Genomic DNA, 24,902 nt, shown 5'->3' on the forward strand with positions numbered 1-24,902 from the left:
AACCACCTAAAATTTTGGCGGACCATAAAAAACGACCTAAGGAATAATAGTCATCGCCTCACCATGAATGTTACGTTCCTCGTTTTTTGGTATTTTAGGGCCATAAAACTAGATTTCCGCCCGATTCTCAGATTTTCATGTGTTATAGCCCGCCTTATCTGTATGCATCGGGGAGACCGGATCCGAATCGCCGGACCATCAAAAACAACCTAAGGAACAATAGTCATCTCCTCGCCATGACTGTTCCTTGTTTTTTGGTATTTCAGGGCCATAAAACCGGAATTCCGCCAGATTCCCAGATTCTCGTGTGTTATAGCCCGTGCCATCTGTATTCATCTAAGCGACCGGACCCAAACCTCCTATAATTTTGCCGGACTTTAAAAAATGACCTAAAAAACAATAGTCATCGCCTCACCATGACCGTTCCTCGAAGAACCCCCCCCCCAAACAATTGCAGAAATATAACCTTTTTGGGTGATCTTTTACTTTTGGCCTTTGCTTGTCCCATTGGTAGAATTTGAAGATCTAAAGTTAAAATTGTTACCCATGGGGTAAGTGAGAGGCAATACTTATTAAACTTAAAGTCCTGCTCATCAAACAAGTGGGGATAAAAATTTAAGACCATCTATTTTTAAGGGCTATTTATATACTTTACCCACGCGATAACATTAGGGGGATTATCAAAATTAGTCCATAATGATATGGCAAGCAAGCAGGTTCGGCCGTGCATAATAGCCAAATTAACCTGTCTAAAAGACTTGTAGTAAAAGTTGAGCTAATTGTCAAATTTTTAAATAATAATATTTTTTTGTTTGATATATTAGATAATTATAACAAAGAGTTTTTAATTAGTTTTGTTTTGTAATCAAACAAGTTATAAGAAAACAATAAAGAAACTAAAATTTGGTTAGAGTTGAATGGGTTAGACTATCATCCATCATTTTTAAGAGGGAAGTATATTTTGCCACTTGTTTAAAAATATATATAGTCCTTAATCAATATTCATATATTATACATTAATTATATTTGTTGGCTATTTATAAGCGGATGGATATTTAAGTTATTACGCATCATTAACTCATCTCGATTGAGGCCATCAAGCCCAACTGAACTTTGAGATGGTTAATTTAGCCTAATACCATTCTAACACCCCCCAAGTAAAATTCTCATTTCGCGAGAGAGAGAGAGATGTCAGCTTTCACGAGGATAATACTCAATTTTGGAACATCACGTAAGTCTTGCCATTCTAATTTACTTATAATAGAAAATCAAAATATATTACAAAGACAACTTGGAGAAAAGTACCAGGAACAGACACTAACTAAAGCACGTGAAACTTTTATTGCTCAATTTGATTAATTTTGTAGAAGAAACTGCAAATAATGTGATTGAGCCTCTAGTATACTCCTAGTTTTTTTCTAATTATTCTCCACACTTAAATAGTGGATCTGCTTATTTCTCCCTTTTTGATAATTTAGAGTGGTCTGGATGTTTAGAAGTGGCGTCGGAAATTGAAGTTTTGCGGGTTCGAGATTTTTAGTCTCTTTAAGTTATTTTGTTTTATATTAATAATTTGTACATATTTAATAATTTTCTTATAATAAATATATCAAATTTGAACCGAAGTTACTGAATTCGACCAGAACCCGTTAGTTATTGTAGCTCCATCTCTACTTGAATTGTAAATCGCGGACAGAATTAGAAGAGAATTGTAGGATTCATAAAATAGAAGAAAAACCTTTACTCTAAAATATGACGAAAATAAAAAATATGGAAACATATTGTCACAAAATATTGTACAACAAAACATTACATGACCAACCATCCATAATTAAGAACCGAATGGCTTTATTCATACTTGTTACAAGCAAGGTCTAAAGTAGCAAGATTATTGCATCTTGTCACAACGTATAAGTTATATACACTACCGACGTATATAACTTAAACTCTTTAGCTATTACACATTATGATCAATTGTGAGGCTGAGCTTCAGTGATTTTATCCATGGCCTCACCTGCGTAGGAACAACATCTTTTGCAACCATTGTAACCTTTCCTACAACAACCATAGCGGCATCCTCTACGTTTATAACCACCACCACCACGGCCGCGACCACCACCTTTATATCCATCAACGGCAACGTCATTGTATCCGTCATGTCCAACAACGTATACTCCATTCTCGTTCTCAAATTTCATTGCTGCATCAATTATGAAAATTAAAACATAGTACTTCACATGCTTCAATTTATGTATCGTTCTTTTCTTTTTATTATGTTTAAAATAAATACTCTTTCTATATTTAATCAATAAGTAAGTTTTAAGTTCCACCATTCTCATTTTTACTAAGTTTTAAGTTCCACCATTCTCATTTTTACCCTTTATGACTCTCCTTATACAACACATGTGTAATACTATAAAATTCAAATCAGGAGCGAATTAATGCATGAGGTTGGACGTGGCACGCAACATGGTCGCTCGGATAAAATCATTTATATATATTAATATTTTCCTCAAAATATCCTACATAAACAAAAAATGGCACCCCAAATAACAATATAATTGTAGGTGCCATGGTTGAATCTTGAAATCCAACGAGCAGGACCAAGGATCGAACCTCCTTGCACTTATAGTCCTAGTTCACCCCTTGTTACCTTTCCTTCCTTTTTATGCTCCTTTTCTTAATTTCTTTGAATTTTCATCTTTGTTATTCACTTTTTGGTACAATCCAGTTTTATTATTTATTTAAATTGTATATATACTTCCTTTGTTTTTTTCCGGATCTTCAAATTTTATTTGGATGTAATTTAATCATTTTCTTTTTACCCATCTAATGTTACTTATTTTAGAGTGTTGCATCAAAGACATAATATTAATCAGTCATACATTGATTGAAGGGGCGTACCACATATTGATTTATCCATTAAAAAAAATTTCAAATTGAATTGAATTAATTAAGAAAGGATCGAACCGAACCGAACCGAATTAATCCAAAACAGAACGAATCAAATAAATGCACATCCTAATTCAATCTCCTTCATTAGTGGTCGGTTTGCATTAAAATGGTGACACTCGTAGCCATCAAATCCTAGTTCCGTCTCTAATTCAAATGATATTTTTGGTATGTTTTTATACAACTTTAGTTTAAGATCTCAAGACTCAGAAGTTTTACTTATATTCTTAATTAGATTTCGTATCCAGTCAAATTAAGACATATAAAATAAAATAGAGATTTTCTTTTTGAAGTGTCAGCATATATATATATAGTTGATTCCAATACCTAGAGGCAAACCTACCTTACAGTTAGGGGGTCACCGGAAACGGTTAGCTTCGAAAAAATACTGTAAATACATTTTTTATATTTTTGTTATACAGTGAGGACCCTTAAATAATTTTCATGGCCCTCTCAACAACAAAAGCAGGACAGAAGCGTTGGTTATTGTAGCCTGCTTGACCTAGGTTCGAAACTAAACTCCTACACTAAGACGTTTTCTTAGTTTGTTTTTTTTTTCAATTCAACGATTGTTTACTTAGGACTTAGTAGTCTGTTGTTTTTTTTTTTTTTTTTTTGAATTCTTAATGCTTGTACACAATAGTCATCCTAAAATTTTAACCTTTTTAAAACTCAAAAATAAAAGTAACCCTTCTACCTCTCACCTCTCCTTTTCAAGCAAAAGCAAAACCCCTCCGATCACCCCTTCTGCTAAAAAATAAAGACACATTTTCAAACGATTGTTTTAACTTTATTTTGCATCTGCTCGAACTCGACTCCGACAGTCCAAATCGGCGACAACTACTGAGTTTGAAACTCTTCTACAACTGAAACAATAAGTTTATTTGAGTAAATTTTAATTTTATTTGAGTAATTTTTTTTTTTTTGAGAATATGAACGTACTGAACTTTTGCTTTCTGCAAAGAGTTTTTGAGCCAAAAGTAAATTTAAAGTTTGTATTTTGCTGATAAATCATCATACTCATTTTTTATAGTGTTACACGCCGAACTTTATCACTAGTAATTAGCATGCTTAAGGCAATGGTACCCCTGTCATGCTCAAATCCTAGGTCCGCATCTGCTTATACCAAATAATGACAACAGAGATTTTCATTTTTTTTCAGAGTAAAATGAAAGTAAGCTTATCGTTGGAATTCTCAGGCAACTCCGCAGCTACAACCTCAGAGCTTATCAGGAAAAAAATAGCCAAACAAAGGCCAAGAAACAGAAATGCCTTAGAACCCATATTTTCTTTTTTGTTCAAAGCTTAGTTATGATACTTTTGAAATTAAGGGGTGAAGAAACTGATGTAATCTTGGGTTCTATTTATAGTAAGATTTGAATGCATAAATAATTGAAGGGAAGGGTATAATACTAGGACGTGTGAGGGGAAATGTACATTATTGTGTGAACCAAAGGATACGAATAAACCCGGTCTACAAGTAGCAGTAAAGAGAGTGAACGTGAAGCCCGGGCGAAGTGCAGCAATAGTTATTTTTAAGCCCGTTATTTAAAATATAATTATGATTTATAATGTATTTAAAGATTAGTTAATTCACCCAAATTTCAGGAGTAAGTATCCTAAATTGGAAATGCAAGACTTAGTGTCCTGAATTTTTGAGCTGGTAATTTGAAATTCAAGACTAAGTGTCCTGAATTTCTGAACTACTAATTTAAAATCCAGGATATAAGATTTGAACTTCTCGATACAATTTTCGAACTTTAGGATATGATGTCCTAAAGTTTGAACTTTGAGGTTTAAACTCTAGGACGACGTGTCCTGAAGTTCGAGTGAAATTGTCTAATCTCTTAAATATATTATAAACTGTGGATATATTTTAAACAACATGCTTTAAAATGGCCACCTGATATCATTTCCGCGTGAAGAGAGTCTTGAACTAGAGGAGAAGCTAGAGTTTAGGTTATTGGTGCGGTTGAATGCAGTAATTTTGTTCAAATTCTGTATTTATTTTATAAGAAGTTCAATAAAAATGTAAAAATTATTAATTTAGATTTTCATAATTTAAAAGAAGTAAAATCCCAAACCCGTAAATTTTAAGTTCTCACTCCACCTCTCTCGAGGAGTTGAACTCACGCTTATTCTCAAAGTATAAATTTAAATTCAATTTTTTTAATAGTAAAAAGCAAGTAATCCAGGTCAAGATTAATTGTCAAACAAAGAAAATATTTTCACAGTCTAACTCCAAAGAAATTAAGAACCTGATCTTCGAATGGATTGCTTATTAAGAGTCAATTAATAATCCAGGTCAAGATTAGTTTATTATAATGTTCTACCTTAAGTTGCGCCCCCTGGTAGGACTAATATATATATATATGACATACTCTTCCTTTCAATTTAAATAACACATTTTTCTTATTAATTCGTTCGAAAAAGAATAATATATTTTTATATTTAAAAATAATTTAACTTTAAACTTTTCATTTTATTCACTTTATTCTAATGAAAAACTTTTATAGCTACACAAACGTTATGTCCTACAAAGCTTTGTCCCTTAAACTTTTACAATCATATATTTTAAAAGTCTTTATTTTTTCTTAAATTTTGTGTTAAGCTAAATTACATCATCTAAATAGAACGTAAAAATAGCTTTTATGCCATAAAAAATATTTTTGATATTTTATACATATTTTTAATTTAAGAACAAGTATTTGAGAGAGAATCGGATGAGTCAAACCACGTGCAAGGGATTGCTGGCCTACAAATTAAAACATGAATGAAGAAAAAGATAATGCAGCAGAAGAAGTCAAACAGTCACTTATCAGTTGACTGATCAAGGGCTGTTCATTTTTGTTTGCCTTTCACAAATTACATCCACAGACGCCACGCTACTCAACAAGTAAATACCAGTATTCAATATTTACATCCATTCAATAACATAGCTTTAATATATTTATTTTTAATTAGAAGTTTCGAGTTAAGAATGAAATCGCCTTTACTAAACAATGTTATATCTCTAAAGAGATACTTTTCGGTAAGTGCAAACTAATCGAGTTCCAGTTTGATATGAACAACTGGTGGGGAAAAAGGGTACGTATTAGTCAGAAATACCCCAAGTCGTATAAAATCTCAAACTGCAAAACACTTCTCTACCACATTTTCTGCGGGAAAAAAAATCGGAAATAGCCTGATTTACAATTGATAATTAAAAAATAAGTACAATTTTAAAAAGAATCGAAATCTAGCTGTTTTTTTATTTAAAGATAAAATCTGAACAGAAACATCCTTAAAATCCGAAAAAATTCCAGCATAATATGCTGGAAGTTGAGTTTTTTACACGAGTGTGCTGGAATTTCATAATGTGCTGGCGTTCCAATAAAATATGTTGAAAGTTTATACGCAGAAAGCTCCATATTCCAACATATTATGTTGGATCTTTCCGTGTTTCAGCTAGAGTGTTTTTATCCAGATTTTATCGCCGAAAAAAATAGTGGCTCCTTTTTTAATAACTTTACAAACACTAACTATTTTTTATTACCAATCCGAAAACTAACTAGCTCGTGCTATTTTTATTATTTATGCCGGTCCATTATTCATACTAATGGTAAACCATTTATTAAACCTTGCCCTTAGAACACGTCAATATGACCAAGTGGCTTACGTACATCGACCTACAAACCAAAACTAAAAACAAAGATATATGGCAACTATACGAAAGAATACTAAATTAAAATAACTTAAAACCAAACGTGATAGGTATCTTCCTCTTTTTTTCTTAAACAAAAAAAAAAATTAATCAGCATTTAGCATTTATTAGGGCTCGACTAAAATTAAATTCGCGCCAAAATATTCTACTGTGAGGATAAAATATTCTTTAATAAAAGCTATTCTGTAATCAGAATTCAAACTCGAATTATTAATTAAGAATAAAAAATACTTACTCATTCATTCCACCGTAACCCTTATTGGTATAATAGGTATATTATAATTCAATCAAAAGATATCTAAGTACAAAGGACATCAGGGGAGACGCCAGAACTTGTGGGGAGATCATATCATAATACATTGAATATTGATATATTACTGGAAAATCATGCAATAAAGAATTTTTAAGTTTATTCAACTTGTAGGACTACCTTATCCTAAAATATCTAGAAATAGTGGTGTATATATACTCTTCTGACCTGTTCAATACCCAAAGACTTAAATGACGTACCCAATGACTCTTTATGTGTTTCAAGTCAACCAAGAGGGATAGTTTTTCTTTCTTTCTGATTTCTCACTTAAGGGTCGTTTGGATTGACGACAAGTTATGCTTGAAATAGTTATCCCGATATTATTTTTTATTAACTGTTTGGTATATTATATTAATTCTGAAATTGTCAACTCGATCTAAATCCAAAAACTCATATCTTTATATACGAAATTACTTCGTTCTTTTTTTTTCCCAGCCTTTTTCATTTGTGCATCTTTCGCCCATGCTTTTCGTTGGTCAACAACCAACTAAAGTGCTCTATACTTCTTAACTACTCGTACATACTTGATGGAGTTAAATTGTATTGAGGGAATTATTTTATCTCAATCAATCAATAATGCCTCAACTGGATAAATTCATGTATACGGTGAAATCAGGTGCACCCGATTTCATGGACTCGGAGGTTCATATCGAAAAACAGAGGGCTCGCGTCAAGGAATAGACCCGCTATGGATCAAGTTCGAGCCCGATGACAGACTACAAGGCCCGAGGGTCGAGGTAGCCGATGAGTATGGAAGCCGAGAATACCCAACCTCGAGATGCTGTCGTTATGGGTTTGTAACTGAATAAGCGAGATTCCTGCCAAGCCCCCAAAATCGTGGCGTAAATTTCGGAGTAAATTTGCACGAATTAGTACTAATCTGTACTAGGCGTTTAGACAGATGCCTCAATAAGATTCTTTACTGTAAATAGAAATTTACCTTATTTAGGGTTCCCCTCCTATATAAGGGGGACCCCAATCATTTGTAAAGATCGTCTAATCATTGGCAAAGAATATACTCTCTACTTTTTGCTCATTGTTCATCAGAGTTGTCCTTTAGTTTTATTATTCTTGCTTTATTGTTCTTGACCAATCTCGAGGTCACTTGGGCTCGAGGTCGAGACTAGCTTATCTACTGGTTTGGTCTTACTTGTTTCCTTCATCTATACTTCATATTTCTTAATTATTAATTGGTATTGAACTAAATCACGTATCTTTAAAACCATAAATCAAATTTAATTGTTGTTCGTATTTTTGAGGTAAACAGTTTGTCGCCCACCGTGGGGCTAAAGATAATAGTGTTTGTTTCAATACTGATTTTAGTAACGCACATTATTTTCACACTTGTTCTTGTCAAAGATTCTTTGATTTCAGGATAAAACTTGTCAAACTCATAGAATGCACCCGTACACGGTTGTCACGACCCTAAACCCGGACTCAGTTGTGATGACACCTCTCGTGAAGACAAGGCCAGCCGACACTTCCCATTTCAGTATTTAACAGTTAAACAGTAAGAAACAGTCTAAAGCATGATAAAATAATCCAAGGTTTAAGAAGATGATAGCATAATTTGCGGAATACAACCCAACATAATCCGATACCGGGGTGTCACTAGTCATGAGCATCTAAACAATCTGGAATACTCAGAAAAAACTACAGAGTTTAATACAGAAACTAAGAACATAAAGAAATAAAGATAGGGAAGAGCCCCGGGCTGCGAACGCCAACAGCTACCTAGAGACTCCTCGGATCCGCCTGAACTGGAACGGATCAGCACTCGGGAGCAGGACCAGATGTGCCTGAATCTGCACACGGGGTGCAGGAAGTAAAGTGAGTACTCCAACTCAGTGAGTACTAATCATAAATAAAGACCGAAAGCAGAAAATCACGTAAAGCACATTTGCAGACTATAATGAAGCAGTAAAATCAGTAAAAGATATGTGAAAGTCATTTAATGCAATTAAACTTAATGAAAAACATTTTTGAACATTTAAATAGGTAAAGAACAAGCAATTAAGAAAATAAACAAGTAAAGGTTTGCCCCTCGGGCACAGTATCAACAAATTCGCCCCTCGGGCAATATCTCAGAACAATACCAGCCCCTCGGGCTATATCTCACGTCACAATGGGTACTCGCGCTCACTGGGGGTGTGCAGACTCCTGGAGGGGTCCCTTACGGACCAAGCACAATATCAAGCCATCCCATGACGTCATCACTAGGCTCTCAGCCTCATATCAATCAAGCCACCTCGTGGCGTACATATCTCAGGCCCTCGGCCTCATAATCAATATCGAATGTTTTCTCACAGCATAGGCCCTTGGCCTTACTCAGTCAAAATCCTTACAAGCCACTCGGGCAATAGTAAAATATGTTTCTCAACCAAAAATATCGTTTGAAAGATCATTTATGTGTTAAAAACAGAGTAGACATGGCTGAGTACGAAAATAGTGAAATATAACATGACAAAGTTGAAGTATAAAGTCAAAACAGTGAGTAAATATCAATAAAAGTCCCAAGTAATGATGATAGCAAATAGATTTTAATCAAAATACGCGGTAAAATAGTCATTCGAGACGGACTAAGTCACAATCCTCAACAGTGCACGATCCCACGCTCATCATCTAGCGTGTGCGTTACTTCAGTATAGCACAACGATGTGCAATCCGGGGTTTCATACCTTTAGAACATCATTTACAATCATTAGTCACCTCAATCTGGTCAAATCTCTAGCTCGCGACGCCTTTGCCCCTAGAATCGTCCTCCACTCGCATCAAAATAGAACGAAGACGTCAAAATATGCTAAGGGAACGAAGCCCAAATGAAAATAATCAATTTACAACATAAATCCCGAAATTACCAAAACTCGACCCTCGGGCCCACGTCTCGGATTTCGATAATTTTTACATCAATAGATTCCTAATCTCCCCACGAGTTCATACATATCAAAAGTTCTGAAATCCGACCTCAAATGGTCCCTTAAATCCTCAATCAAAGGTCTAAGTTTCCAAGCCCTAGTTTCCCCAAACTTTGATCCTTAAATTCCATAAATTACAAGCCTAATCCATGAAATAATACCATAGAAACGAGTTTTAGGTCCAAAATCCTTACCTCAATGAAGTTCCCCTGAAATCCCTTTTCAAAAATTGTCCAAAATGCTCCCAAGCCAAATTAGAAATGGTGAAAATAGCTTAAAATCGCGAAGGATACAATTTATATCTTCTGCCCAGGCATTTTCACATCTGCGGTCCAATTTACCGCTTCTGCGGTACCGCATTTGCTGTCCTTGAACCGCTTCTGCGGAAATCACTTAAAATGCCCAACTCCGCACTGTGATGAAATATCCGCACATGTGCCTTCGCAGATGCGGTCCCACAACCGCTTCTGCAGTTCCTGCCAGCCTCGCCAGCTCCTTCTTCTGCGACCCCCTCTTCCGCATATACGACGTCGCACCTGCGGTCCCCGATCCGCAGGTGCAGAAATACCAGAAGCAAAAAAATCTACAACTTCACAAAATCTCAAACTTCTCCGTCAACCATCCGAAATCACCCAGAGGCCCCTGGGACCTCAACCAAAAGCACAAACATATCCCATAACCTTATTCAAACTTGTACCAATCTTCAAAACACCTCAAACAACACTGAATCAACCAAAACACATCGGATTCAAGCCTAAGTTTCAAAAATCTTCCGAATTCTGCTTTTGATCAAAAACCCAACCAAAACACGTCCGAATGACCTAAAATTTTGCACACACATCCCAAATGACACCACGGAACTATGGCAACTCTCGAAATTCCATTCTGATCCCTATATCAAAATCTCACCTATCAACCGGAAAATGCCAAAAATCCAATTTCGCCAATTCAAGCCTAAATCTACTCCGGACCTCCAAAACTTATTCCGATCACGCTCCTAAGTCTCAAATCACCTCCCGAAGCTATCCAAATCATCGGAACTCACACTCGAGCCCTCTAACACATAAGTCAATATCCGGTTGATTTTCCAACTTAAGCTTTCTCAAAAGAGACTAATTGTCTCAAACCTTCTCAAAACCTTTCCGAACCCGAGCCAACCAACCCGATCATATATAGAACCGATAGACCAAGCAATAAGAAGCTGAAATAGGGGAAACAGAGCGGTAACTCATGAGATGACTGGCCGGGTTATCACATCCTCCCTAACTTAAACATACGTTCGTCCTCAAACGAGTCAAGAAACATACCTGAAGCCTCAAACAGGTGAGGATATCTGCTCCGCTTCTCCCGGTCGGTCTCCCAGGTAGCCTCCTCCATGGGCCGACCTCTCCATTGCACTTTCACTAAAGCTATATCCTTTGACCTCAACTTTCGAACCTGATGACCAAAAATAGCTACTTGCTCCATATCATAAGTCAAATCATCATCCAACTGAACCGTGCTGAAATCTAAACCATGAGACGGATCCCCAATATACTTCTAGAGAATAGAAACATGATATACTGGATGCACACTCGACAAGCTAGGTGGAAAAACAAGCTCATAATCCACCTCCCCAATCCTCCGAAGCACCTCAAAAGGCCCAATGAACTGAGGACTCAATTAACATTTCTTCTCAAATCTCATAACACCCTTTATGGGCGAAACCTTCAACAGAACCTTCTCGCCAACCATGTAGGACACATCTCGAACTTTCCTGCCAGCATAACTCTTTTGCCTCGACTGCGCTGTACGAAGCCTCTCCTGAATCACCTGCACCTTTTCTAAAGCATCCTGTACCAAGTCTGTCCCCAATAGCCTAGCCTCACCCAGCTCGAACCAACAACTGGAGATTTATACCGCCTCTCGTACAAAGTCTCATATAGAGCCATCTGAATACTCAACTAGTAGCTGTTGTTATAAGAAAACTCTGCAAGTGATAGAAACTAATCCCATGACCCTCCGAAATCATTGACACAAGCATGCAACATGTCCTCCAATATCTGAATAGTGCGCTCGGACTGCCCGTCCGTCTGAGGGTGAAAAGCTATGCTCAACTCAACCTGAGTACCCAACTCTCACTGCAAAGACCTCCAAAACTTTGAAGTAAACTGAGTGTCCCTATCTGAAATGATAGAAACTGGGACACCATACAAACGAACAATCTCCCGGATATAGTTTTCTGCCAACCGCTCTGAAGAATAGGTAGTACACACAGGAATGAAGTGCACAGACTTGGTCAGCTGATCCACAATCACCCAAATAGCATCAAACTTCTTCAAAGTTCGTGGAAGTCCAACTACAAAGTCCATAGTGATCCTCTTCCACTTCCATTCTAGAATATCCATCTACTGAAGCAAGCCACCTGGTCTCTGATGCTCATATTTCATCTGCTGAAAATTGTGACACCGAGCTACAAATCCCACAATGTCTTTCTTCATTCTCCTCCACCAATAGTGTTGCCTCAAATCCTGATACATCTTCACGACACCCGGATGAATGTAATACCACGAGCTATGGGCCTCCTCCAGAATCAACTCCCGAAGCCCATCCACATTGGGCACACAAATCCAGCCCTACATCCTCAACACCCCATCATCACCAATGGTCACATCTCTGTCATCATCGTGCTGAACTCTATCCTTAAGGACAAGCAAATGCGGATCATCATACTGGCGCTCTCTGATGCGATCATATAAAGAAGACCGAGAAACCACACAAGCCAATACCCGACTAGGCTCCGAAATATCTAACCTCACGAACCGATTGGACAAGGCCTAAACATCAACTGCAAGAGGTTTCTCCCCAACTGGAATATATGCCAAACTCCCATACTCACCGCCTTTCGGCTCAAGGCATCGGCCACCACATTGGAATTTCCCAGATGGTATAATATAGTGATATCATAATCCTTAAGCAACTCCAACCACCTTCGCTTCCTCAAATTGAGATCCTTCTGTTTGAATAAATGCTGGAGGGTACGATGATCAGTAAACACCTCACAAGACACACCATACAAGTAATGCCTCCAAATCTTTAACGTGTGAACTATGACAGCCAACTCCAAATCATAAATGGGGTAGTTCTTCTCATGGGGCTTCAACTAATGGGAAGCATAAGCAATAACTCTACCCCCTGCATCAAAACACAACCAATACCAACTCTCGAAGCATCACAATACACGGTATATGAACCTGAAGCTGATGGTAGAACCAATACTGGAGCTATGGTCAAGGTTGTCTTGAGCTTCTGAAAGCTCTCCTCACACTCGTCCAACCATACAAATGAAGAACCCTTCTGAGTCAACTTGGTCAAGGGCGATGCGATAAATGAGAATCCCTGAACAAACTAGTGATAATAGCCTGCCAAACCAAGAAAGCTGTGAATCTCTGTGGCTGAGGACGGTCTGGGCCAACTCTAAACCGCCTCTATCTTCTTCGGATCAACTTAAATATCCTCGCTGGACACCACGTGCCCCAAGAAAGCCATTAAACTAAGCCAAAACTCACATTTGGAGAATTTTGCATAAAGCTTCTCCTACCTCAATCTCTGCAACACAACTCTCAAATGCTCCGTGTGCTCCTCCAGACTACGCGAATACACCAGAATATCATCAATGAAGACTATGACAAACAAGTCGAGAAAGGCTGAAACATGCTGTTCATCAAATGCATGAACGTTACTGGGGAATTGGTCAGCCCAAAAGACATCACCAAGAACTGATAATGACCATATCGGGTCCTGAAAGCTGTCTTAAGAATATGTGAGTCCCTGATCTTCAACTAGTGCTAACCTGAACGGAGATCAATCTTAGAGAACACTGTCGCTCATTGAAGTTGGTCGAGTAAATAATCAATGCGAGGCAAAGTATACTTGTTCTTAATTATTACATTGTTCATCTGCCTATAGTCAATGCACATCCTCATAGTGTCCTTCTTCTTCACAAATAGAACCGGCGCACCCCAAGGTGACACACTCGACTGAATGAACACCTTATCAAGGAGTTCTTGAAGCTGCTCCTTTAACTCTTTCAACTCCGCTGGTGCCATACGATATGATGGAATATAAATGGGATGAGTTCCCGGCACCAGGTCAATACGAAAATCGATATCCCTATCTGGTGGCATGCTCGACAGGTCTGCAGGAAACACATCGGGAAAATCCCTAACAACTGGAACAAAATCAATACTGGGAGTCTCACCACCAACATCTCTCACAAAGGCTAGATATGAAAAATAACCCTTCCTAACCATATGCCTGGCTTTCAAGAATGTGATCACTCTACTGGAAACATAATCAGACACACCTTGCCACTTGATCCGTGGCACACCTGGTATAGCCAATGTGACTGTCTTAGCATGATAGTCCAGAATAGTACGACACGAAGATAGCCAATCCATGCCCAAATCCACCATACACAATAATAAAAGATCCATATGGGTCTCCAGACCCCCAATAGTCACCACACACGATCGATACACACGGTCTACAATAATAGTATCGCCCACCGGGGTAGATACATGAACACGTGAAGCAAGGAACTCATAGGGTATACCTAAATAACGAGCAAAGTATGATCACACATAAGAAAAGGTGGAACCGGGATCAAATAATACATAGGCATATCTGTGGCAGACTAAAACAATACCTGTAATAACAACATATTAAGCAATAGCATCGGGTTTGCCTGGAAGTGCATAAAAACGGGCCTGACCGCCACCTGATCAACCTCCCCCTCTAGGGCGACCCCTAGCTGACTGACCTCCACCCTTAGTCGGGTGGGTGGGTGGTGGTGAAGTAACTAGAGTTGAAGCCGATGACTGACCCCTCTACTAAGATAAACTCGCAAGACGACGAGGACACTGCCTCCACATATGACCCATCTCACTACACTCATAACAACTCCCAGTTGCTGGAGAAGGAGACTGAAGGGAACCCCCGCACCGGAGTGACTAGCAGATGCACCTGGCATAGAAGAGCCCTAAACTGATGGAGTACGAGACGAGATCTGAGCTAGAAGGTCACTACGTGATGACTGGCCCTAATGAGAACTATGATAACCATGACTTGATGATGCCCCACGATAACTTGGGCGAGTTGACTGAGCATGCCTGAATGGACGACCTCTACCTTGCTAAAACTGACCTCTCGAAAGAGTACCACTATAATTGTCAGATCCTCGAGGCCTTTTGGCCTCCCTCTCCTCGCGCTCATGGCGACGAACAGACTCAATCTACCGAACAATGTCTACAACCTCCTCAAAGGTAGCACCAATCACCCTCTCCCTGGTCATGAGAATACGAAGCTGATAAGTGAGGCCATCAACAAACCTCCTAATCCTCTCTCTCTCAGTCAGAACCAACCAAATAACATGATGAGCTAACTTAGAGAACCTTATCTCATACTACGTCACAGTCATCTATCCCTGACGCAACCCCTCAAACTCCCTATGCAGCTCCTCTCTGCGGGACTGTAGCACATACTTCTCAAGAAAGAGAACAGAGAACTATTGCCAGGTGAGGTGTACTGCACCAACAAGACTACGCCTCTCAAAAACCTCCCACCAAGTGAAGGCAGCTCCAGAAAACTGATAAGTAGTGAAAGCGACCCCGCTGGTCTCCAGAATACCCGTTGTACGAAGCATCCTCTAACACTTATCCAAGAAGCCCTAAGCATCCTTGCCCTCTACACCACTGAAGGTCGGAGGCTGAAGTCTACCAAACCTATCCAACCTACGTTGCTCGTCCTCTAGCATGGCAGGAACTACATAGTCCTGAGCAGCTGCAATCGACTGGGTTGGATGTGCCCCCGACGTCTGAAGTCCCTGCATGACCTGCTCAGGTGTGCACGTGGCAAGAGTCTGATTGCCTCCCCCATCCTGAGAAATAGCTATGGCTGTAGTAGCTAAGACAACTTGAGCTAAGCCAGTGCAAACTGATAGGATCTAAGCCAAGGCCTCTTGAAGACCCGGAATCACAATGGGCACCACTGGTGCTTGAGCTAGTGCTGCTGGAGCACCCATAACTGGGACCTGATCCTGAACTAGGGCTACTGGTGGATCTGCAGGTGCTACCGTAGATGCTGTACAGGACACACCTCTGCCCCTACCGTGACCAAGACCACGTCCTCGGCCTCTAGTGGCCACAACTGGTGGTACTGGTAGTCGTCTATCCTAGCTGGTAGCACATGTCCTCACCATCTGTGAGAGAATAGAACAACAAAAGTTTAGCACTCGGATTAACAAAGTCGCACGACAAGAATTTTAAGAAGATGAAGTTTTTCCTAATGGTTCTACAGCCTCTCGAGGATAAATACAGACGTCCCCACACCGATCCACGAGACTCTACTAAACCTGCTCATGACTCGTGAGACCTATGTAACCTAGGCTCTGATACCAACTTGTCACGACCCTAAACCCGGACTCGATCATGATGGCACCTCTCGTGTAGACAAGGCCAGCAGACACTTCCCATTTCAGTATTTAACAGTTAAACAGTAAGAAATAGTCTAAAGCATGATAAAATAATCCAAGGTTTAAGAAGATGATAGCATAATTTGCGGAATACAACCCAACACAGCCCGATACCGGGGTGTCACTTGTCATGAGCATCTATACAATCCAGAATACTTAGAGAAAACTACATAGTTTAATACAGAAACTAAGAACATGAAGAAATAAAGATAGGGAAGAGCTCCAAGCTGCGAACGGCGATAACTACCTAGAGACTCCTCGAATCCGCCTGAGCTGGAAATGATCAGAACTCAGGAGCGGGACCAGATGTACTTGAATCTGCACACAAGGTGCAGGGAGTAAAGTGAGTACTCCAACTCAGTGAGTAATAATCATAAATAAAGACTAAAAGCAGGAAATCACGTAAAACACATTTGTAGACTATAATGAAGCAGTAAAATCAGTAAAAGATATGTGAAAGTCATTTAACGCAATTAAACTTCATGAAATTTTTTTTTGAACATTTAAACAGGTAAAGGACAAGCAATTAAGAAAATGAACACATAAAGGTTCGCCCATCGGGCACAGTATCAACAAATCTTCCCCTAGAGCAATATCTCAGAACAATACCAGCCCTTCGGGCTATATTCCACGTCACAATGGGTATCCACGCTCACTAGGGGTGTGCAGACTCCTAGAGGGGCCCCTTACGACCCAAGCGCAATATCAAGCCATCCTGTGGCGTCATCACTAGGCTCTTGGCCTCATATCAATCAAGCCACCTCGTGGCGTATATATCTCAGGCCCTCGGCCTCATAATCAATATCGAATGTTTCCTCACAACATAGGCCCTCGACCTTACTCATTCAAAATCCTCACAAGCCACTCGAGCAATAGTAAAACATGATTCTCAGCCCAAAATATCGTTTAAAAGATCATTAAAATAGAGTAGACATGGTTGAGTACGAAAACAGTGAAATATAACATGACTGAGTTCAATTATAAAGTTAAAACAGTGAGGAAATATCAATAAAAGTCCCCGAAGGGTCCAAATAGTTGGCACGAAACCCAAATATGACATTCAGCCCAAATAATGATGATAACAAATAGATTTTAGTCAAATACGTGGTAAAATAGTCATTCGGGACGAACTAAATCACAATCCCCAACAGTGCATGACCCCACACTCGTCATCTAGCGTGTGTGTCACTTCAATATAGCACAACGATGTGTAATCCGGGGTTTCATACCCTCAAAACATCATTTACAATCATTACTCATCTCAATCCGGTCAAATCTCTAGCTCACGATGCTTTTGCCCCTCGAATCAGCCTCTACTCACATCGAATCTATTAAAAAATCAGAACGAGAACGTCAAAATATGCTAAGGGAATGAAGCCCAAGCAAAAACAATCAATTTACAACATAAATCCCGAAATTACCAAAACATGACCCCCTGGCCCAAGTCTCGGATTTCGATAATTTTTACATCAATAGATTCCTTATCTCCCCACGAGTTCATACATATCACAAGTTCTGAAATCCGACCTCAAACGGTCCTTCAAATCCTTAATCAAAGGTCTAAGTTTCCAAACCCTAGTTTTCCCAAACTTTGATCCTTAAATTCTATAAATTACAAGCCTAATCCGTGAAATATTACCATACAAATGAGTTTTAGGTCCAAATCCTTACCTCAATGGAGTTCCCCTGAAATCCCTCTTCAAAAATCGTCCAAGATGCTCCCAAGCCGAATTAGAAATGGTGAAAATAGCTCAAAATCGCGAAGGACACAATTTATACCTTCTGCCCAGACATTTTCGCATCTACGACCCAATTTACCGCTTCTGCAGTACCGTATTTGCGGTCCTTGAACCGCTTCTGCGGAAATCACTTAAAATGCCCAACTCCGTACCTGCGATGAAATATCCACACCTGCGCCTTTGCAGATGCAGTACCACAATCGCTTCTACAGTTCCTGCCAACCTCGCCATATCCTGCTTCTACGAACCACTCTTCCGCATATGCGATGTCGCACCTGTGGTCCCCAATCCGCAAGTGCGGAAATACCAGAAGCAGAAAACTCTGCAACTTCACAAAATCTCAAACTTCTCCGTCAACCATCCGAAATCACCCCGAGGCCCCCGGGACCTCAACCAAAAGCACAAACATATCCCATAACCTTATTCAAACTTGTACCAATCTTCAAAACACCTCAAACAACACCGAATCAACCAAAACACATCGGATTCAAGCCTAAGTTTTCAAAATCTTCTGAATTCCACTTTTTATCAAAAACCCTCCCAAAACAAGTCCGAATGACCTAAACCTTTGCACATACATCCCAAATGACACCACGAAACTACTGCAACTCTTGGAATTCCATTCCGACCCCTATATCAAAATCTCACGTATCAATCGGAAAATGCCAAAAATCCAATTTCGCCAATTCAAGCCTAAATCTACTCCGGACCTTCAAAACTCATTCCGATCACGCTCCTAAGTTTCAAATCACCTCCCGAAGCTATCCGAATCATCGGAACTCACACCTAAGCCCTCTAACACACGGTTTGTTGCGTTGGAAACTAGACTCAAAGGGATTTCATTTGATAGGTTGTTCATCACATAACTTCTTATATAACTGGAGATATGATCGTCCAAATTGAGGTCTTGTGCGCACTCATTTACAACTTTCGTCTATTATGAAATTTTCCAACTTGGCTTAGACTTAGGCCTCTCCTTAGACCCCAATCCACCTCTAATATGAATTATATGCTTATTAACATATCCAATTGATACCCATTATATCATGAATCCTCATTTGCACACAAAATGAAATAATTAGCCTACCTTGGTACGACGAAATCTCAAATTACTTGGAAAATTTTTCCGGGGCTTACAGCATTTTTCCGGGTTGAGCTTCACGTTGTACTTCCTCAAGATTTTGAATGTTTCCTGCAAATGAGTTAAATGGTCCTCTGCGCATAAGGACTTAACTAACATATTGTCAATGTAAACTTCCATCATTTTACCTATCTGTTCCTCGAACATCTTGTTAACTAGGCGTTGATATATGGCTCCAACATTTTTTAGCCCAAAGGTCATTACATTGTAACGATATGTTCGTAACTTAGGGATAAATAAGGTCTTCTCCTAGGGTTCATCTAAATTTGATTATACTCGGAGTAGGCATCGAGAAAGGTTAGGATCTCGTGGCTAGCAGTGGCATAGATCATGCAATAGATGTTAGTAAATGGAAAAGAGTGTTTAGGGTATGCCTTGTTTAAATCTTTATAATCTACACACATCCTAAGTTTGTTTCCCATTTTAGGAACTACGATCACGTTGGCTAACCACTCAGGGTATTTTACATCCCGAATAGACCCTATTTTAAGAAGTTTGGTTACCTCATCCTTTATGAATGCAATTACCTTGGACTGGGGTCTTCTCTTCTACTTCACTAGTTAGAACCTGGGGTCGATTCTTAGTCGGTGTGTTATTATTTCTGGTGGGATCCCTGTCATATCTAAATGGAACCAAGAAAAACAATCCATATTATCAATAAGAAATTAAATGAATTTTTTCCTGAGTTCGGGGGTTAACCCCGTTCCCAGGTATACCTTTTCCTCGGGTATGTGCTCGATCAGTATAACCTGTTCCAGTTCCTCGACCGTTGATTTAGTCGTGTCTGACTCTTCGGGAACAATTAAGGTTGAAGGAGTTAGGAAATCCTCTTCTTCTTCCTCGAATTACCTATTCCTCCGGCTCGATCAGGACTGGGATCAGTGATTGCTATTTGGTCGCTTGCTTATCTTTGGCCCCCGATTTTTCCGATGTAGAAGTCATTGGTATCAACGTCACTTCATCGACTGCAAACATTTCCTTTGCAGCGTGTTGTTCTCCATAGACTGTTTTCACACCATCTACTATTGGGAATTTCATCATCTGGTGAAGGTTGAAGGTACTGCCCTCATGTTGTGGATCCACAACCTCTCGAGAAGTGCATTATCCCTCATATCGCCTTCGATGACATGGAATTTTGTATCTTGGATGGTTCCAGCAACATTTACTAGTAGGATTATCTCCCCCTTTATTGTTTCACTTGCCATGTTGAAGCTATTTAGGACTCGAGATGCAGGTACAATTTGATCTTGTAGGCCAAGCTGCTCTACGACCCTTGATCTGATTATATTTGTTAAGCTACCTGGATCTACTAGAACATATTTAACTTGAATTTTATTTAACAAAATAGAAATTTCTAGGGCGTCATTATGTGGCTGAGATATGCCTTCTGCTTCCTCGTCATTGAATGATAGGATGCCCTCGGGCACGTAGCTCCAAGTCCGATTTTCTCTAGTGATCGACACCTTGGTGTGTTTGAATATAGGCCCTTATGGAACATCGACACCGCCAACGATCATATGAATTACATGTTGTGGTTCTTCATACTCATTTTTTCTGCCTGCATCTCTTTTCCTAAAGTGGTTCTTAGCTCGATCACGGAGAAATTCTCGAAGTTGACCCTCGTTTAAATCGAGCTACTTCTTCCCTCAACTGCCTATAGTTTTCAGTCTATGACCATGTGTGCTATGATACTTACATGTCAAGTTTGGATTCTTTGGAGAAGTATCGGTTTGTATAGGCCTGGGCCACTTGGTGTCCTTGATTCTCCCAATAGCCGATACGATCCCCGATACATCCACACTGAAATTATACTCCGACAATCGAGGTGCTTCCACGGGGTCGGTATGTTTATCAAATCCATTCTTACTCATGAGTCCCCGAGAATTTTGATGTCGGTCATTTCTTCGATCGTTTCGAGGAGCATTGCACCCCGAACTGCTATTTCTCCGATCGATATACGGTTAATATCGTTCCTTGTTTGATCTTGATTCCCTGACTATATCCCTCGGGGGCTTCGCTGTCAATCTATTAGGATGAGCTGAACCCGAGGGGGTTCCCAACTAGTTTTCCTTGACCCTGATCTTCAACTGGTAATGATTATGTACATCTGACCATGTCACAGCTGGATACTCGACCAGGTTTTGCTTTAATTGTCGAGACGTGATCGAACTCCATTCATTCAAACCTTGCATAAAAGCTTGCACCGCCCAATCATCCGAGACTGGTGGTAACTCCATTTTCTCCATCTGAAACCGGGATACGAACTCCCTTAGCATCTCATTGTTCCTATGCCTTATCTTAAAAACCTTGTCACCACATTTATGGCCTCAGCATGTACTTTTACGAAGGTTTCTGCTAACATAGCAAACGAATCGATAGAGTTCGGGGGCAAGTTGTGATACCAAATTATGGCTCCCTTAGACAAGGTTACCCCAAACCTTTTCAACAACTCTCATCATCATTCAAGTTGTTTCCTTTAATCCCACAAGTATACGAGGTAATATGTTCGTTAAGATCGCTTGTTCCATTGTATTTTGGTATATAGGGCATATGAAACTTCTTAAGGGATGGCCATCAGAGCAGCCCTTGGAGGGAATGGATTTTGTGTGAACTTTTTGGCATCCAAACCTTTCAAGACCGGGGGTGCCCCCGGTATTTGATCAACACATGAGTTATAGGTCTCCACATTTTCGTCATTATCCTCAATCTTCTTTTCCCCGGACTCGATCCTCTTGGTGATTTCCTCAAGCATCTTCATAATTGTGGGGTCAGTACCCGAGCCATTCTCATTTGATCTTTCCGGCACCGGCTCAGTACGTTGAGTATTTCCTGGTTCGACTATACTTGGAATTTTATTCTGACTTTGAAGTTAAGAATGATAATCTGTTGAGCTTGTAGCATCTCAAATATCACTTGGAGGTTGATTCCCACATCTCCTACACACTGTGTTCTTTGGCCACCAGATCTAACTTCTCTGCGTACACTTGCTCTGGGGTCTGTGCCTGATCCGCATTCAAAGTAATGTGTGAACAGACATCCACTAGCTCCACATGTGTTGCTTCCCCAGGGTTTATTTGTTACATATCGCGTTTTCGTACGTTAAAAGTTTCGTCTTCAGTTAATCGACGTAGTTTCAGGGGTGAGATTATCTTGAGGTTAATGCAGTTACGCTAATTATAACAAGCGAGAAATAAGTGTCATGACGGATAAAGGGTACACAAATTAAAGAAAATAGGTTTCGTTAAATTTGGCCAATTTGGGATAAAATACGGGTCGAGCGATAATACCCGATAATTATGAACTAGTACCATGCAAGATACCATATGACCATGATAGTATAATGTATAAAGTATGTATGAAGTATATTAAAAAATAAAAGGAATTTTAAGTAGTTTGTGGAAAATTTTAAATTATGCGGATAATTGATTAATTACCGGGTAATGGAACATTACTCAGTTAACTAATAAGTAGATAAAAATTAACAAAAATACACCATCCAAAAACGTGGCACAAGGCCACCAATCTAGAAGATGACTCATAACAATTTATGAGTAGGTGTCTACACCTAAGGATTGAATAAAATTTAATTTAACCAAGATAATACTTCTAAGTCTTATCTCATTTTAGGAATCAGAACATCCCATAAATCACTATTGATATAAAAAAATTTGGTTCAAAGAAACGTGAGAAGTAGAAGCTAAGTGTCGTTCCAAAATAAAAGCTTCATAGGAATCGAAAGCAATTTCATTCAAAAATTTCATAGAATCAAAAGCAAGATTTCGTTCATCAATTTCAAAACGCAGAAGCTTAATCCGATTTTTGGGTTCTAAGTTCAATCCACGAAGGTTTCCAACAGAATATTATACGAAGTTTTTCCTACTCCAGGTATGTTAAGGTCACCCCTTCTTTTTTTTGGCATGGTCCAAATTATACAGAAGAAACAAGCAGACACATTGTTTCCATAAATTACTCTGTTCATAGAAATACAAGGGGTGTCTATATTCTTGATTTCCCATGAGAATTATTAATATCTTCTGTTCATGGGTCTCAAAATAATACGCAGTTGAAAAAGTTTATCTAGAAGGAATATTGAAATTTTTACGTATTTTTCATGCATTTCACCCATTTATACATGTGCGTTGACCCATGACCAGATAGCGCTATATATGCGTATATATGTATATGGGATATGGGAAAAAATTACGACATTATATACGCACCACCACCTGATCAGTTAGTATATGTTGATGATGTTGCCCATAGTGGCCGAGATGATATGATGGGATGCCCTCAGTGGCTTGATGACATTATGTACACCCATATCTATGCATGGCACCACATTTATACGCATGTGCATGACATAATAAATGTTTTAGAATTTAGAAAGTTATTCAGATTTAAAGATGTGTTTCTTTATTCTATGTTTCATCTATGTCTTTTACGTACTAATTTTCATTCCTTACATACTCAGTACATTTTTCGTACTAACATCCTATTTTACGGGGCCTACGTTTCATGTCCGCAGGTACAGGTAGGCAAGCTGATGGTCCCCCTTCTTAGGATCCATGATCAGCGAGAGTTGGTGTGCTCTACTTGATCCGGAGCTGCTTTTGATTTTGGTACGATACGTTTATATATATATATATATATATATATATATATATATATATATATATATGGGTATGATTTGGCTCAGTCTCGTCTTTGTATAGTTATGTTTCTATTAGAGGTATGTAGATAGTATATCTAGTTGGGTTGTATGTGGCCTTGTCGGCTTTCAGTTTTTGATGTATAGTTGTTTATAACAGCCTTGCCGGCTCGCCCACTATATTCTACATGTATACGTACATATACTTTGTTGGCAGGTCTCCTTTATGTATGTTATTTTTGTAATTCAACAGACGTTATTCAGGTTCATATCTTAGACGCATGCTCAGGGGTGTTTGACAGGTAGGACTCAGGCACCAGTCGCAGCCCATCGATTTGGGTCATGACAAAAGTAGTATCAAAGCAGTTCTATCCTAGGGTTGTCTACCGACCGTGTCTAGTAGAGTCTTGTTTATGGGTGTGTTGTGTACCATACTTATAGATAGGAGGCTATAAGACATATAGGATGTTATCCTCTCTATTAATCAGATCGTGCTATACAAGAATTCATGTTCCTAACGATATGTTATATTTTTAGCAATGCCTCCAAAGATTACAGCTGCCCAGAAAGGAAAGTCCATGGCTGGTGAGACTACTAGTCGAGCGCTATGAGTTATTATGGCTCAGAAAGAGTTTTATAGTGAGATTCCATCTCAGACTTCACATACCCCACCCTTCCTAGAAGAGTTCTGAGGGTCACCAACTCCAGCGCCCGCCCTTGTACATTCAGCACCTCAGCCGGATGCACCGGGCCAGGAGATGAGAGATGTTATTCAGCTATTAACCGATTAGTAGCTGCGTAGGCTCGGCGTCAGGAAATAGGTATTGGTCATGCAGATAGGTCCGTTAGTGTGAGGGTTCGTGACTTCATTAATTTAGACCATCTGGTATTCACTAAGGCAGATCCGAATGTGGACCCTCAGGTATTTATTGATAGAGTGCAGAGGAAATTAAGGGTAATGAAGGCCACTGCGACTGAGTCAG

The 24,902-nt window shown here is 39.2% G+C and overlaps 1 protein-coding gene across 1 annotated transcript; it reads right to left on the reverse strand.

Annotated features, from left to right (window-relative positions):
• Window positions 1–1,726: 1,726 nt before the first annotated feature.
• Window positions 1,727–4,288, reverse strand: LOC104215502 (glycine-rich protein-like). The gene is made up of 2 exons (XM_070173155.1): window positions 4,113–4,288; window positions 1,727–2,344 (listed from the first exon to the last, which is right to left on the reverse strand). Exons 1-2 carry the CDS (start codon window positions 4,234–4,236, stop codon window positions 1,971–1,973), a joined length of 498 nt encoding a protein of 165 aa, XP_070029256.1. The 5' UTR covers window positions 4,237–4,288; the 3' UTR covers window positions 1,727–1,970.
• Window positions 4,289–24,902: the final 20,614 nt, after the last annotated feature.

Source organism: Nicotiana sylvestris, chromosome 1, assembly GCF_000393655.2.
Source record: "Nicotiana sylvestris chromosome 1, ASM39365v2, whole genome shotgun sequence".
Classification (NCBI taxonomy): domain Eukaryota; kingdom Viridiplantae; phylum Streptophyta; class Magnoliopsida; order Solanales; family Solanaceae; genus Nicotiana; species Nicotiana sylvestris.

Bases quoted from the DNA above. Each gene is read 5' to 3' on its own strand.
- LOC104215502 (XM_070173155.1), bottom strand. From the start codon at position 4,236: ATGGGTTCTAAGGCATTTCTGTTTCTTGGCCTTTGTTTGGCTATTTTT. The intron at 2,345-4,112 runs GAAAAAAAATGA...CTTAAAACTTAG, and splicing joins GCTTACTTTCATTTTACTCT to TAAAAATGAGAATGGTGGAA.